At 51.0% G+C, this 16,659-nt stretch overlaps 4 protein-coding genes across 4 annotated transcripts; 2 read left to right on the top strand and 2 right to left on the bottom strand.

Moving 5' to 3' along the window:
- Positions 1-812: 812 nt before the first annotated feature.
- Positions 813-2,005, top strand: ETH_00019960 (uncharacterized protein; the record flags this gene model as incomplete). The annotated part of the gene is made up of 3 exons (XM_013375851.1): positions 813-1,225; positions 1,377-1,440; positions 1,793-2,005. The coding sequence occupies 3 exons, from the start codon at positions 813-815 to the stop codon at positions 2,003-2,005; spliced, it is 690 nt and encodes a 229-aa protein (XP_013231305.1).
- A 748-nt stretch (positions 2,006-2,753) lies between these two features.
- ETH_00019955 (uncharacterized protein) lies at positions 2,754-4,690 on the bottom strand (the record flags this gene model as incomplete). Its single annotated transcript, XM_013375850.1, has 4 exons — positions 2,754-2,978; positions 3,101-3,269; positions 3,439-3,634; positions 3,901-4,690. 4 exons carry the CDS (start codon positions 4,688-4,690, stop codon positions 2,754-2,756), a joined length of 1,380 nt encoding a protein of 459 aa, XP_013231304.1.
- A 7,555-nt stretch (positions 4,691-12,245) lies between these two features.
- ETH_00019950 (uncharacterized protein) lies at positions 12,246-13,905 on the top strand (the record flags this gene model as incomplete). The annotated part of the gene is made up of 3 exons (XM_013375849.1): positions 12,246-12,414; positions 12,690-13,474; positions 13,600-13,905. 3 exons carry the CDS (start codon positions 12,246-12,248, stop codon positions 13,903-13,905), a joined length of 1,260 nt encoding a protein of 419 aa, XP_013231303.1.
- Positions 13,906-15,125: 1,220 nt separating this feature from the next.
- ETH_00019945 (uncharacterized protein) lies at positions 15,126-16,461 on the bottom strand (the record flags this gene model as incomplete). The annotated part of the gene is made up of 2 exons (XM_013375848.1): positions 15,126-15,539; positions 15,820-16,461. The coding sequence occupies 2 exons, from the start codon at positions 16,459-16,461 to the stop codon at positions 15,126-15,128; spliced, it is 1,056 nt and encodes a 351-aa protein (XP_013231302.1).
- Positions 16,462-16,659: the final 198 nt, after the last annotated feature.

Genomic DNA, 16,659 nt, shown 5'->3' with positions numbered 1-16,659 from the left:
CATATTGAGCTGGGCAAGGATGCGCTGAGTTGCTTATTCCTAGTCTGAGTCCCAGTACATTCAACTAGTAGTACCGATGCTTTTTACAATTTCTGTATGTGCCGCTTTGGCTTCAGTCGACCTCACTTAGAGGGACCATGTCGCTTTTCAACTGGAGGTTGTCCTTCCGGTTCACCAAGACAGCGATATGTGTTCAGTGTATTCTCCGTAAGAATCCCGTTTCCCTGAACATTTCTTATGTTTTTCCTTTTCTGCACACCTGAATCACTTTTCAGAACCCATATTTATCTCTTGGTCACTTCTACGTGTCGAAGCTTTCGAGACACGGAACCTCGGTAGTTCTCCCTTAAACTCACCTCTAAATGATGGACCCCACGAGAAAAATGGCAAGGGAGTTATCTTTTTAGCTTCAAAATGTAGTTAACAAACTGAAACACGCTATAAGACCAGGTTCTGCCAACTTTTTCCCGGCCGTCCAGGAGCAGGCTTTCACGCCGTCTTCACTGTCATTCAAGCTGGTAAACATGCATCATATTACTCAACAGATGGGCAGGCCACCACTCAGTGCATTCAAAATGTAGCCTGCGTGGCTTCTACGGGCCGCTGATGCTATTCCAAACACGACAGCCTTGCCCACCTTACTGTCCGACGAGAGGTTGCACGATGGACTACGGGCGACGCAAAAGATAGTGCCTAAAGGCTCTCAGAACATCGCTCCTCCACTGTCATTCCTAGTAGATTCCGTGACACAACCACTGGTTTCGGGTCTCCACAAGAGGCAGCCTCATGACTCGCACACCTCTGAAGCCAATATGTTTGCCGAAGAGCCAACGCAGCTTCAAACGGAGGAAGACGACCTAAAGAGGGGAGATGGATTCATCGTTGGAGCCGCTTATAGTGGCCCAGATTTCCAGCCGCGCGAGCCTGTTGCGATAGGGGAGCCTCCACTATTTGCAATGCAGAATGTCTCCATCTTGCCGCCGCAGGCCCGGAAGCCAATTAGTTCAGCTTACCGCCAATTCACTTCACAGATGCAGAAAGCTGCAGTGGAGTACTGCACAACGAACAACTTGAACTGCAGCGAACAGCATGCCCTCCAGACAGCTATTTCTGTGGCACTGAGGACATCTCCGGCAGCCTCCATGTTCAGGCAGATCTCAGCATCTCTCAGTGCAGTTGAGGTAATGATGCATTATATACTGCCTCGAAAGCTGAACTGGAGAGAGTAAGAATAACACTTTAGGGGGCCGTGGCAAGTGCTCTGCGGCCTCTAGGCTGGCCAGGGGACCAGAAAGCGGTGCCGAAGCCGCCGCCCAAGCCGCCCGTTCAAACAGCAGAAGCCGTGCAGTTTGCCTTTTCACTTGTGGGAACTTCAGTGGCTCTCCTGAGGAGCTTTGTTCGCGTCACGAAAAGCCCGCAGCCACTAATACCCCTGGACACGTAAGTGTGGATGAAAAATAAAAATGTATGGGCTGCGGCAACGTGGGGTTCTTCAGGCAGCTGCATGATCATCACCGCAGTATTCTGTCGAACCTATTGTACAGTGGCCGGCAAACAGAGGGCTGCTCAATGATTGCGCCGCTGAAACTGGCCTCAAATTGTAGAAGCTTCATTATTGAGGTTCCTGCGCGCACAGACAACTGCGTAGGAAGCGGCCTTGCTCAAGGTAGTCTGCAAAAGAAGATGCGTGGCGATAATACTGAAAAGTAATCTTTGAACAGGCGGCGCTCTCACTTCGTTAACGGTGCATGGCTTTGAGCTGTCTTGCCTCTCCTCACTGCGGTGCTCTCAGCAGTACATTGCCCATGAACCATACAACCTCGACGGCGGATACCACTTGACGTCGAGATTGGGGAGCTCTCTTTCGTTCGAGAAAATAATACCTACGATTGATCCTCTGGACAGGTCGTCTAATATGCTGTATCTGTACAAATCCGAAGAAGGCAAGACTGCCAGCGAGATACTGAAGTCTTCACACGTGGCAGTCAGCGCCATCCCGGTATAAGCTTGGCACTTCCTTCTTCAACACTGCAGTTATGCGAGTCTCTAAAATGCAGCACGAGGATGACGTTCCCGGGCCGTTCGCTTACTTGCCCATGTCGTCATTCGGCTTTCCTCCTTACCAACGCAATGCGCCACCGGAGTGTCAGAACGTCGATGAGTTTCCCTTTCCTTACTGCCTTCTACACGGAGTATCTCACTGGCGCTTCACTGAAGTCCGTCCGAATTCGTCTCGTCACAAGACGAAGTACTTCCCAGCCATTGTTTCAGTAAGTTGTAACGATGCACTCAAGACTAGTCCCCGTGTGTACATGAGCGCGAGCCAGTTCCATGCGGACTGTGGAGTTTAACAGGCATCTGTTACATTGGCCTGGGGCTGATTGCTATTCGTGATGCCTCTTGGTGCTTGACTAATCATGACCTGTCGCTGGCCCGCTTTGTTGCATTCGTAGGGATTGCATCCTGTCTGTATGCAATTTGTCTATAGCGGGATTCGCTGCACAAAAGGCGACTGCCCATACCCAAGTTGATCCCTTCGCAGTAACACAGACTCGGCTTCGACATATCCGCATACTCTGCGTGGTCCTAACTGCGTTTCTCTAGCCCTGCGCAGTCTAGAAAAGAATGCCGTCGTGGGTTGTCCTTGTTCTGTAAACTACGGGACCTATCACCCAACTAAAAACAGACAAGAGAAGAAAGACGCTCCGGCAAAAAATGCAAAACTTGGTGGCGAAGGCAGTTGTCCCAGCTCCTCAATTACTCTTCAATGACTGCCTGACCCTGCCAAATTTGGCATTGAAATCAATGAGTCCGGCCTCGATGGCCTTCTCGTCCCAATAGGCAACTGGCCGTTTGGTGCTTACCAAAAAATTGACTTTGCGGACATCAAGGCCCACGCAAAAGCACAAGTATGCGCCGACTGCTGCAACACTCCTACCCACACCAGCATTGCAGTGAACGTAAACGCTGTGGCCGTTCTGTTCACAACCACGCAAGAAAGCACAAACAAGAAACTTCGTGAGGGGAGGAACAAAACATACGCATTCGGCACTCTGCCTGGTCCTTTCTCCCGTGAGGTGGGTTGGGGGAAGCACACTACCTGAATCAGGGCATCTAATATCAGGGCACACTGGGCCACTGCAAGCTTCCGGCAAGCATCACTCATGTCCTCTGTGGGCATCCACACGTAACGGAGACCGGCGGACTCGTACAGCTGGCCCGCTGCCTCCGGCGTTCGCTTGCTAGCCAGCGGATCAGGGAAATTTGTCCTGCTCACCAGAAATGGATGACAGTGGGGGAAAAAATAGTAACTGCAGGAATACATATAACGACGAGCACACAGAGTCTATCTCAGTTATCTGAAAGCGCCGCCAAGCGTGCTCCCTCCGCTGCCTGCCTTCGAAAAACGTGCTCCACTGCCGCCACCGTTTGGCTTACTTCATGTCATCTGCAGTTTGCATATTGAAAACCACTGTCACTTTCAACTCCTCCTTTAGCTGCCTGATGTGCTTGAGCTGACGAGGGCAAGATCCCACGTAAAGATTTGGGAGAATGCGCGAGTAATGCATACGTCCCTCTGCCTTCACAGTGTTGTAGAAAAATGTCGTGTGGCCGTGCTCACTAGCATCTCCAGCTGCAAACATACCACGCAAGCAACTGCATCTGCGCCGATCCACCACTCCATAGTCTAGCTGAACAGGACAAAAAAGCCCAGAGGCTCCCAAAGCAAACTGCTGGATGCCTGCGTGTAGCGTGAGTTGTGTCCACTGTGACGCGCAAGGACCAAGTGCCGTATGGGTCAGCCGTCGTTTCAGCACAGGTCCGCTTAGCAACCACACGGACTATCTTCTTTGTAAGTATGCTAGGTGCTTGTACACTCCGCATTTGTAGACCACCCACTCCTCGGATCCTCAAACCTGGCAACCTTGCAGAGATACAGTACCTCCAGACTCCCACTTTCAGATTCATCCACCACAATGTCCATCGGATCGAAGAAGAACTTCCTGTTAGTGCCTGGGCCAGACCCCTCCCAGATAACATGTAGGCTATTGGACGGCGGCTCTGCATGCTGCGCGGGAGCGGGAGGAAACAACCAAGTACGCCATGTGCAGGAAGGGCTGCCGTAGGCAGAACGCTGAAACGACTCCCCAGGTGTATCTGGCACGTAGGGAGCCACAGGCTTTTGTGAGTTCCACAAAATAAATTTGTATTCGAACTGCACTCGCCTTAGAGGGTGCTGCTCAAGAATTGCAACAATACGGGGTGACCTGTGGTCAACACGGCAGTAAGCCGCCGCTGCAATACTTGATGCCTCGTCGTTTGTTGAAGAAAGTGTATCTGGGAGGAACCCCGAGCGCTGCGTCCCTGCCGATGCGGAGTCTGTCCAGGTCATAGCTGCTATTAGCTTATCTGAAAACGTGTCCACAGCACCTTCCGTGCCGTTGCATCGATGGCTGCTGCACCCTGCTGCCCCTGCAGCGGACTTCCCACAGCGCTCCAGGCTTTTCTCGTTGACCTCCACGTCTGCGAACCACAGGCTGGGCTCAATCCCACCTTCAGAAGGCGAGCTGTGTGGCAATAACGGGAGACATTTGCAAGGATCCCAACGACCTAAGAAGTCGGGGCCCCCCGAAACTCCTAGTTGAGAACCAGGCGGAACAAATGCTACGCAGCTAAAACGTAGGCGCATTATGCTGGTTGCTATGGTGGAAAGCCGGTGCAGCGAGAGCCCTGGTAGACCGTCAGCGAACGAATAGCACTCGTCTCGCTAGAGCAGGGTTCCGCGCCGCCTTGGGCTTTCGGGCACTGCACTTTGTAAGTGTGACTTCAGGTGAAAGTCTAAATATGCTTTATGGGAGGCTAAGTCACATACAGCTACGCCGCCTTCCCTTCATGGTGGAATGGCGCACGTACAGGTGTGAGCGAGCTGGACGCTTTAACGGCCTTCGAATAATGAGTGGGCTCTCCCAACTGCTGCGACAAAACCTTAATGATAATTCTTGATTAGTTCATCAACAGCAGAAAAAACGCAAATGCATCGTTCGCCATTCTCCTAGACCGCCGCGACAGCCCTGCGAACACCTGGGCCGTCCACAACAGATTCAAGCTTCGTCACACCACATGAGGTGAACGGATGCTTTCACTTCGTCCTGATTCTTAATATAGCTTCAAGCACCCTTTACTAACACTGATATTTGTTGTCATGCCACCATGGTCACTTCTTCCATGCAATCTGGAAGCTGTCATATGGTAGTCAATGCACGATCCAGATTCAAGGTGAGGCGCTGATCAGACAGTGCTGTCTCTGACGAACGGCACACGGTGTGAGCTCTAAATATATTTGTTTCAAATTCTCGTTTCCAAAGTTGTGGCATAATGACGCCGAAGCAACCAATTCACCTTGGCAATGTAGATGGCTAATCATGCTGGATTTCAATGCGCTACACTCACTGGTATGTGAATCTGGTGTGCTGGTCTCATGTACTATATCGAGCCCGTGGCACGTGTAAGTGAAGTGTAAGAGATAATAATAGGCCAAGTGTTGATACATGATGGTGTTATGTAGGCGTTTGAGTTAGATTCGGCGCTAGGGGCTCCCCGAATGGGGGGCTTGCAGACTACGTAGCCAATATTTGTGGAACTAAACAACGGAAGATTAGTTCCGCGTGTTAAAGAAGATGACTTTATGAGGGCCTAGCTCTAAAGCTCCACTGTCAGCGGATAACTCTGGTTGGGGCACACAAATGGGAGGCTTCACTTGTTGAAATAGCACGGAGGAATCCTCCGCAGGTTGGCTTTTTTTCTCCAGTACATTGAGGATTTAGTGGCATGAACAATGACTTCTTCAGCTCTCTGCCTGTTGTTCACTGCAGTACTGCTTATATTTCAAGCTAAGAAGCATTTGAGTTGTAAGTTCATGCCTCCTACCGTGCAGCTGATGTTCTGACTTGCTGCTAACCACCTGATCTACTCATTTGATGAGTGAATTCCTTTAATAGCAACTACTTGGCCGAACTTCGACCAAAATTCACGAATTCCACGTATTTGGCACTGCCGAACCTTAAATTTCAAGCCAAATTGACAGTTTCGATGCGTAGAGGTGCGAGCTAAATCTGACGGGCGTAGGAATTCACCCCTCTTCCAAGTTGTAGTATCGGCTAGGGATATGGACGCATACATAAGATGGAAGTACTCTAAGCGTGCGACTTCAAAACCGAGTCAGCTACTGGAGCGCAAGTTATGTACCAGATATTGAGGCAACAACATGGAAAAGCATCAGGCTCCCTAATAAAAAGACAGTTGGAGAAGGCAAATCGTTTGTTGAGAAGGAGAACAGGGGTCCTTCCAGTCTCCTCTCTGCCTTGTGGAGCTCTTCACCAGTTGTTAGTAGGAGTTTAGCACGGGATGCACCACAGAAATATGGACGTGCACGCATGTATATATGCCAAGGCCCGTATATATACGCCAAGGCCCGTATATATACGCCAAGGCCCGTCTGTCCAGGAAAGTTGAACGTTTGACACTCCAGTGTCGACACTAATTACTGTAGGTGATGTCCAGCCTACAACACTTGCTCTTGTTGACCGATTGAGGTAAAGGACTCCTGTTGTGTACTAGTAAGGCTCCAAGGTGGCTCCCTTTCCGCTAGCAGCGCCGCCTACTGCCTCAAAAGGCTCATCAATAAAATCTACTAGGATCAATACATAATTAAGGTCAACTCAGAAGGCACAATATAATGCACAGCACCTGCTGCTGCGATTACGCTGCTGCCTGCACCCCCGAGTTGGGGCCTATGATAGCCGTCTGCCTTCGGCGCATTTCCTTGAAACAGTAGTCCTATCACGAAATGCAGTTATTTATAGTTTTTTCCAAATCCCCCCACTCGGGGTTCTCGCCTCCTAGGCCCTGTGGGGAGAAGGCCTGCACCGGTGCCGGCGCTATCGCCAGCGCCAATCTACACGTATTTACAGGCACGTCTAGTGTACGCATGCTAATTCGCCGACAAATTGCCTTACTTCGATCCTAGTAAGAGGGCCCCGTCCTCGTTCAGTGTTATGACCTCTTGTAGGTCTCCAGATAGCTATCTTCTACAGGTCACCAGCAAGCCCTATTGTGGTGCCTGTGCACTACACACCATAAGCTAAGTGGAGCATTATGATTACTGTATATAATGGGCTAGGTGAATCAGGCAGTCTGCTGTGTAGCGTATCAGTACGCCCTCGTTAGGAAGGGAGAGCCTTTTTAGCTGCGACTGTTGTGTCTTTGGAAGGCAAAAGCTTCAGGAATTTCCGAATTTCCTCTTTCTCAGAACTGGGGGAATTACCCCCACCCAAGCATCGTCTAAAAATGGTTCTTGCCTACCCATGCCGCTATACCGGCTTTCCGCAGGCGTTACAAGGAGCGCGTATAACGGGGAACAGCACTGGAGGCTCTGACGAAGGTTCATCTGCACGATGCAACTGGCGAGATCCAACTGCTGCCATCTCTTGACATGCTTAGGTTCCACCCTAATTACTTAGAAATTCTAGTTCTGTCGAGAAAAGTGCCACACAGTGAGATGGGTGGCCCGTCAAGTAGCTGCCCGCGTCGAAGCTAGGTCATTGAAAGCTTGTTGGGTCTCGCAGAGGCCAATTTAGAATCCATGAAATGTACGAATGCTGTACTTTTCGAGGAGAGACTGCCTGCTGAGCTAGAGTGCTTACATCATTCCATCATGTGGGCCAGCTCGGCGTGACATGTAGATCACCTGTGGGCCCGCTAACCCCAACGCTTCCGTTGAGAATCGTCCTTCCAAGGATGCATGAAGCGACGACGCATGACACTACATTAAGAGTGTTCCGGAGCCTAGCGATACAACGGGGCAAACCGCAGCAATGTGCGTGGAGCTCCAATATGCAGCAATACAAAGCTGTGCAGATGCACCCTTCAGAGGCTGTATACTTCTGAACCAGAACAAATTACATGCAGTTGTAAAGAATCAGAAAAGACTTAGTGTTGCAGCATCTCCGGTTCATGGCGCCCTGTAGCTAGGCTCGAGACTCGGGGTTTGCTGCCGCACTGATGCTGTAGTGAGCGGAACGCCGCTTGGCTCACAGGTATCTGTTCTATTCTGAATACTCAGCTTCAGACCTATCAATTCTCTCAAGTGACACTGTTTGAAAGCCAAAAGAATCCCACAACCATCAAGGTGGGCACAAATTCTAGCGTTACATCTCTTATCCCCCAATATTTTCCCCTCTGTATGGAGGTGTTGCGCGCTGCAGCTTCGGCGTCTCGGTGTCTCTTTGCGAGCCTCGAGCCCTGGAACTGACTGCGAAACACACTAGCCCTTATCGCCCCACAAATCATTCCCTTTGCAAAGCAGTTACTTCTACTTATCACGTCAGTATACATACTCTGAATTATATACTCCTGAAGAGAATTCCTGGGCTGCCTTGCATTATTGAGCACGACAAATGGCGCTAACGGTCAAACGGACAGCTGAAGAGGGAGAGTAACCTTTTCTCCTCAAGAGCGTGCTGCTGAGTAAAAAACAATGTTAGCACTCTTGCCGTTTCTTTGATTGCCTTCAGTGAAAGGAGGAAAGTACCAATGCAGCCAGTAAGCGAATACATATAGGAGCCGAGTAGAGCATACTGCGCAAGAGGAGCGGCTTTGCCTCTTTTCATAGCACGCAGGAATCAGGTACAGATATCTCAGTCATGCCTACGGGAAGTAAAGCAGAGCTGATGATATCCGCGAAAAACAGGGAACATATTAATATGAGGGTAATCACGCCCTCCCACTAACGTAGTGGGAGGCTCACCAGTGCAGGCACGCCTTGCTACCCACCGTGGCAACGACACAAGCACTGTCCCTCCGGCGATAGTAAGGCAGGAGGTTGGCACTCGGGGGTTCTAAATTTGATAGGATGCCGCGCATAGAGTATGGAATAAATGGTATGCTCTATGGGCGGAACGCTTACTGGCATGCTAAGTAAGGTACTAACTGGGCGTTAGCGGCTGGAGCAGTTGCACACTTCCTGAAAACGGACGGATCTCACAGCGGGGCCGCCTGCAGCAAGTGTGATCGGGACTTGTCTTGAGACCAACTGATTGGTGTGAATGTCATGCTACGTCTAAGATGCTGTACAATTGCCAAAGTGGACTGGCTTCTATGGGCGAGTCCACGCTGAACTTGTCCTTCCAGACGCATGAAGTTCTCGAACTCTGCGTAGTGTGCATAGTTCAATATGGTGCAGAATTTGGCCCACGAATAGCGCTGAGCATGAACTGGCGTAGCGTATCATGCACGGCCCACGGCTCCCTGTTGCTGGACCCAGATTTTGTTTGGTATGCAGCTGACAAAGAACTCAATACAAGCGGTCCACTGACACGCAGCCAGGTGGAATGAGAGTTGCCGGAAGTAAATGGCATCCCCCAGCGTGCACTGCCTAAACCACACCATGGCCTAGGAGACTAATGCGCAACTAGCAAGGGACAATGGACGATGGGAGCTGAATTTTCTGCTGGCTTTCAAAGATTCGAAGACTCGCTTTGCCTGACTCCGTTGCTAAGGGAGCGGCCTCAACAACTAGTAACTCCTTAGGCAGAGGGACTCTAGTAATATGGGGATGGGTGAGGTTAGGGACAGGCGCGTTTGCGCACGTATGTTACAAAGGGTTTCTGAGAGCAGTATAACCAACAAGCTGCTTACGTTAACGGAGACGAGTGGAAGGCTTGCCTACGGAATTCTAGGAAGTCATGTGGATAAGCTGAGGTCGTTTGCTGACATGATGAGTACGATGCGAGTCGAATGCAGGGAGCGAGGGGACACTAAGTGTAGTGAACAGCTGGCCTACACTGTTACTACGTATGGTCCCTGGGCTAGTCTGACTAAGTGCACACTCTGCATCTACTATCTAAAATCCATGATTCTCGCCATCTACTACTGTATACCCTAAATGGCCATATACAACTGAGTTCATAATATTGAGAGGTAAGAAAAACCCAAAATAATAGAACTGACTGTTGACCCTCGCTGAGGGTCAGTGCCTGAGTCACGGCACCAACCTCGCATCCAGCCCGATACCCGGTGCTGGCTAGCGAGCACTCTATTCCCTTTTATGATTTCCTAATATCCAGTGGTGCCTTATGCCTTAAAATATTCTATATTATTCATGCCCTTTCGCGTTACTAAGCCTCGAGGGGTGGCGACGAAGGTCAATTGTAGTGCCTGGCACTACACTAAGCATATTCGCGTACACCTGATGAGAACGACGTACAGAAAGCTCTATGCTCCAAAGAGCAAGCAAAAGAATAAATTTTGGCGGCTTTTGCTTGTTCCAGTTTGCAAGAGTTCTTTTTTCGTGGATACACTGGGGGATTATGCTCTTGACACGAGCAATTCCACAGGATTCCAGAGATAGGACCGCGCTCGCCTTCGTGTATGGGCACAAGTGGTTACCAATGGGCTGCCGAAATATACTTCCTTCTGGCTTTTCTTACCACACTAATGAAATTGGCCTCGATCTGAGGCCCCAGGCCTTCTACTAGACTAGTTTCCTTCCAGTAGCATGATCCATGGTACCATTTGTCAATCCTTGAATCTCATTGCGCTACCCTCCTACCAACAGAAAAACATGGCGGGGTACGACAGTAGAAAACGGAGGCAAAAATTGCTTCTCAGAACAGGAACGAGCTAGGAACGTCGTGCTCCCACAGCACAGCCACAGGAGCGATCAGGGCTCATGCAACGGAAAAAGCCCTGTTGTGCTTTTAGTGCTTCAGTCTCATGGAAGTTATTGGTCACACATTGGTCAAGGAAATACGTGCTTTCCGCAAAGCCTTCTGCGGCCAACTAAGCACCTAGTGAGGTACGAGGAACTCTGGATACATCTCTCGTTGAGAAGGAGTCGGGACTGTGGTTTCAAAATTTGTGTGACGTCTGAGCCTAAACTTCGCCCCAAGGCTTCATAGACAGTGCCCGCAAAGCTTCTCGGTGACTGCATGGCTAGAGCTGCTGCTTGGCGACGTGGATTCCAGGGGCATCCTTACAACGTTGCTTCGTTAGAAAGGCCACATTCTCTTGCTCTGTCCCTTAGTGGGACTCTCAATACTGGTGATGGCGAACCCCCCTCCCCAACTGTGGACGTACCAGACGAATTCGTCTGATATTCCCAGCGGGCCGTGTTGGATGACATATAAATTCCTCAGCGCATTTTCCCTGGGCCAAGAATCACAGACTTTATCCTTCTCAGAGGACACAATACATACTTGTATGCACGAAAACGTGATTGAGCTGCGGTAATCTGCCAATCTCAGCGTCCAAAGCTTGTACGTAGTAACCAGCAGCAAAGCTGTAATATGCTGGCAAAGTCTGGTTGATTTACTTGCACAGCGCAACCTGAGTGCTTAGACAAATGCGATAACTCCCGATGTTCTCTGCTTACCACTCGTACAACGCAACGTTCTCAGTGTAACCGCTGTGAAACTTAATCCCCCGCTCTCATTTATAAGCTGTCCAAAACCTACTTTTAAGGGGAAGAGGACACAGAATACCAAGAAGTGAATATGAGTGCTTTTGTCAGAGAACTCGCCAGTGCAATCCGAAATCAAGCTTATCGACGATGCCTTTAGGGCTCTGCGTCTGAACGACTGTGTAGCATCCTGTGCACAAAAATGACCTTTTTTGCCTCGCCATAGCCGCGAAGAAAAAACAATCTTCACTGTATGTTGTAAATGTTTCACTCATAACAACGTTCCACACCATGTTTCAAGCAGCCCTTCACTCCGGTCCTCTCTGTGACAGCAGCGGACTCGCCTGGACCTTGCGGTGCGCTGTACCAGCAGTCGGCCGCGCAGTCCGCCCATAATTCCAACAGTACTTCTCCGCAAAAGCCTTCCATTAGTTTTTACTTGCATAGGTACCCTGATGAAGGCTCTGCTCGTTTGTGTTCGCGGTTTCTGCAGCCGATGCCTCCAGTAGATTTTCGCCGTGTGCAACACTCTGGGCTAGCACGAGGCAGCTTCGGTTGGGCTCTGGCTCTTGCTTTCGACTCTCCTATACTCTGGAAGTGCCATATACAGAGAAACGTCTAGGCTTGCTGTGTCTTTAACTGGAAAAACACCATCTGGCGCCCACACGTAGCGCGGGGCCTTCGGCCGTTGAGCCCCTGGTCCACCTCTGGAGGAGGTGATAAGCATCCTGTAGAGCGTGCCGCTTGGGCATCTTCTTCTGCCGCTTTGTCTTTACTTTGTGAAGCAATGCTGCACCACTCAGCTTCTGCCGTTTGCTTGCCTCGGCGTCAGCAAGGCTCACCGCTGGGATCTCGCACGTTTTCAACTTCCAGTATCGGTGGCGACCGAGACAACAAAATACCCCATGGGACTAATTTACAGACTTCATTCGTATCTTCCAGCTCAACACGCCTCGGTAAGATTTACTTTGTGCCATGCTGCGAATGTTTTCCCACACTAATTGCGCCTGCCTGCACGAAATGCTTTCCTGACGACACGAGCCCATGGAGAGAGCATCTCTTCTTCTCTGGCTCCCGTCTTCCGAGAAATCTTGGTAGAGTATGGGGTGTTCTTCATTGACCTTCAGTGACCGCTGTGGATTGCAAAGTTCTGAACAACTCTCCCTGAATGGGGTACATTCCGCCACATCTGTTCATTTTATGCCAGCCAGTGCGGTGCTTTCCATTTCAGGTGTTTCGGATGAGGATACATGCAGCAGGAGCGACGCAAGTTCTTGCCCTACCGCCCACATGCAACCCGCCTGTAGCTTCATGGTTAGTCGCCGGGGCTCTGCTGAGGCTTTTGAGGATGCCCTGGAATCTTTTGACACTTCGCAGACGTCGCCAGGTTTTACTGCCGATTATTCTTCTTTCGTGTTTACTGGAAAGCTTCCTTTGCGCGAAGGTCAGCACAACCAATCCGCTACTGCCTCTTCCATTGCGTCCCTGAAAGCAAAGGCCGTGGAGTTCCCTAGGGAGCAGGCAGCGGCGCAAGTTCACGAAGCTCTGGGCTGCAGTAACTCTGCAGCTGTATCGACTGGTAGCAGCAGTAGGGTGGGGAGAAACAGCAAGGCCCGCGAAGTGCTCCGTGGAAGCCTCGAGCGCAGCCCGGCGCCTCGTCTCCAGGCAGAGTCTGGGACTGCACGGCAGCAGCACTATCAAGAGCAGAAACAGCCACAGAAACTACCCATGAAAGAAGAAGCAGAAGGTCTCCCAGTAATTGCTCCCCGGAAAGTCGAGGAGAGCCGCCGAAGTGCAAGAACAGCCTCTGAATGCCAGAGGGGCAGCGTTGCCTCTCCTCACTGTACTTATCATTCCGTAAGCTCATCTTCAGAGGGAAAAAGCGCTCGATGCCCATCCTCAGTGGCTGCTTCGCAGCGACTGAGTGGAGTGGAGAAGCCCAGGCGGGCCATAGGCAGGTATTCCTCAGTGCCAGCATTTTCCGCTGCAGATCGTCTTCGGATTGACCGGTTCAAGGTAAGGCCAGCAAGACAGACGGATGTTTTTTGCAAGGGTGCTTGCATGTTCGAAGGATGCAACAATCTGGCGGCATGAAGCTGTGTTTCTGCGTGCGCGTGCGCTTTTCTGTCGGGCGAGCGCAGGAAGGTCTGCCGCAGTGCTTGAGCACGCAAGAAGCAATTTTGAAGCAGCAGGGAGCGGCAGAGAAGAAAATCTTGTCAGGACGGTCAGGGGAATTGTCAACTACAGCATTCGACGCGACTCCAGATCTGGGGGAGTCGGTGGACTGGCGCTCTTTGTTAGACGCTGCCGGTCTAGGGGATGTCGTAGATGATGAGATTACTCTTGAAGCGGATGAACTTCACGCTAAATTGCAAGAATTCGCTCCGAGAAGCGGTCCCAGCTGGTGCCTTGCCCTGTTGGGCTGCCTGTGGCAGTGGCGTTTGTAGGGGTCCAAGGCCCGGATATACATGAATTTACAGATGTACAACTACCGATGCCTTGAGGCAGATGGTCAGACGAACTCTTCGGCAGCGGGAAGAGGCCGAGCAAAAACAGCCTCACACGGCGACGAGGTGCCGCACAGAGCCACTGCCCCGTTGCTGCAGAGTATGTGTTAATTTTTTATTGTATGAATCATGTGATAAAATAAGGCTGAGGATCGAAAGATTTAATGCAGTGCCATGCGATTGCTTCTCCTGCCGCTTTGCTTTAAACTTTTGGCAGTTTCCTGCCAGTTAATCTTGTTGCAGTAGTTGTGTTTTCTCGAAGTTGCAACAATGTATGACCATTGAGTTGAATGAAAGCTCAACTCAACCGTTTTTACGTGATCCTTGGCATATGGAGGATTCAGGTGCATACATACTGAATTAGCTTTAGGCGTAAACCATGTTTCCACATAAAACAGTAGCCAGATCACGACTGCAACAAGGGAGCAAGAGTAAACACGCAAGCTGGGAGCATCTTTGCAAGCGACCTTTAGCCCAACACTGTCTGAGCAGTGCCGTGATCTGACGTGGGAAAATCTGATGGGCAGGGGCTCTCTGGAGCTTGACGTGGAAGAATGGGTCTGGGCAAGTGGAAGGAAGCGTGAGCCCGGTCGAAGTTGTCAAGGGCCTCCACCAATTCTGGACGGCTGCTATGCAAGAGGGGACTTACATGGGTTAGACACAGCCGTGCTTGCCACACCTGCCGTAACAGCTCTAGGAAGTGAGAAACTATGGCCCGTGCAGCTGCCAGTGGCTGCCGCTTCACCGAATACACGACGATGTCTTCTTCACTTACCCCTGCCACGCCCGACAGACTAGCCAGATGAAGGTCAGCGCACACATCGCTCGCAAGCAGAGAATTATGCTCGCCAGTAGCCGTGTTGCTTCCTCGTTGCCATCCACGCCCTTCGATCTGGGTCGGACATGCACATACGTAAGCAGATGAAGATTGTTGCGTCGGCACTTACAAAGAGGTAGAAAATGAAGGCAAAGGTGCAGGAAGATTTAAGAATGATTTTCAGCCCCAAAAAAGCTTTCAAGAGGCAACATCCTGTGTATGGCTCCACTCTGTGAAACGCCGTAACCGTCATGAAATGCCTCATCAACCAGTAGCAGAAGAGCAAGCAGAGCAGTGTTGCGCTGCCGAGCGTGACGGGTTGCAGGAATTACTGCCCGGCCTTTCAGCCCTCAGGGTGGCGCACAGACTGGCTTTGAAGTAACGAGTTACTGTCCACTTGCGGGCTACGCCTTTCCAAGGCCCTCTCTGCGGCGCTGCGTGCGGCGTCTTCAGCTATGGAGGCAGCGAGGATGACCGTGCTGGCCTCAAGGAACAAACAACTGGATTCTACTGGCAGCAGCTCACGCGATAGGGTAGAAATGCTGCTGCAAAATGCCTGTAAGGCTCTGTAGGTGCACATGCGTTGCATTGAAGCTGATGGCTCCGGTAGCACCAGCTGCTTCTTGCAGCTCTGCAATATGGCCTGTGCAGCAGATACTGCTCCTACAAGTGGCTGTAGAGCTATAACGGCATGGCCATCCTTCTCTTGAAGCCAACGGCGCTCGAACGCCTCCCAGCGAGTGACCAGGGAGCTCCGCTACATGCAAACCAGCAGATACATTGGCGACAGTAGCGGCAACAGAAAGCGAAACGATGGAGGAGGCTCCACCAATTAGAGCGGCAGGAGAACAGTAAATGCGTAAGCTCCAAGTGCAAGAGACGATACGTCTGTCCAGAGATTTCTGCTGCCGCATAAATTATGCTCCCAACGGAAGTTCTCTTCCTGCATACTACACTATGACGGCAATAGTGCAGCGACTCTATTTGAGATGAGGCAATGATTCCTTAGTAGTCAGCTATACAAAGTGCGTGGGCACCTGGCACAACTTCGACTCCCACCAGAATCTGTTTGCTGCTGTTACCCTATCGGAAAGGCCGTTGTTGCTGCCGGCGTCTGTGAGGCCAAGGGCACTGCATTTGATCGCGGCCTCCGAAGCGCAGCGCGGCTGCAGGACTATGGCCTGCTTTATTCGGAGATATTCTTTGATCACTTCATTTCTAAGGCGTACTAATTCTGGCGTGAAGTGGAATTTGCGGCGTTGGAGCTGCTCGAAGGGCGGTAGCTCGAGGGCCGCGATGAAGACCGACAGGGGAAGTAGACGTCCATCTACGTGGAGGTCACTGAAGCGCTTGAACTCACATCGTAGGTCTCGCAGGGCGCGAGCAGCAATTGCTGCTTTCTTATTAACGAAAACAGGGAGAGAACGCGCCAGTTCGTGGCTTGCCTGGGCGTACTTAGCCCCTGGGGCGGACATAGCAGCTGCTGCTAAGAACGCCTCTCGGGCTGAAGCGCTCGTAGTTTCAGGCCTCGTGTCAGTCATATTGCAAGCCAGAGAAGATGCGGTCTCTAAAGGCTCAGCAGCAGACGCAACCATTTCAAGAATGCGCTTCGCAAAGGCCAACTCGCTGGGGGCTTTCAGCCTGTTCAGCACCGCCCGTGAGATCACCGGTTCGGACATTGCGTCTTTCCTTTCCGTTTATGAAGCATATATGTCTGCAGAGCCACAGGACCATACCTAGAACTGCGTGTGGCCATGTGGACTTTGAAGCACAAAGCACTGCATATCGGCGAGCATGGGGTCACCGAAAGAGCACCCTACGGGAGGCACTACTTTAGAGGGGAGTAAGACTCACTTTTCTCAGTGGACTTATTAAGA

This window comes from Eimeria tenella, genomic scaffold (genome assembly GCF_000499545.2).
Source record: "Eimeria tenella Houghton genomic scaffold, Eth_scaff3, whole genome shotgun sequence".
Classification (NCBI taxonomy): Eukaryota; Apicomplexa; class Conoidasida; order Eucoccidiorida; family Eimeriidae; genus Eimeria; species Eimeria tenella.
The sequence above is the reverse complement of the archived record's forward strand: the minus strand, read 5'-3'. Positions and strand labels throughout refer to the sequence as shown.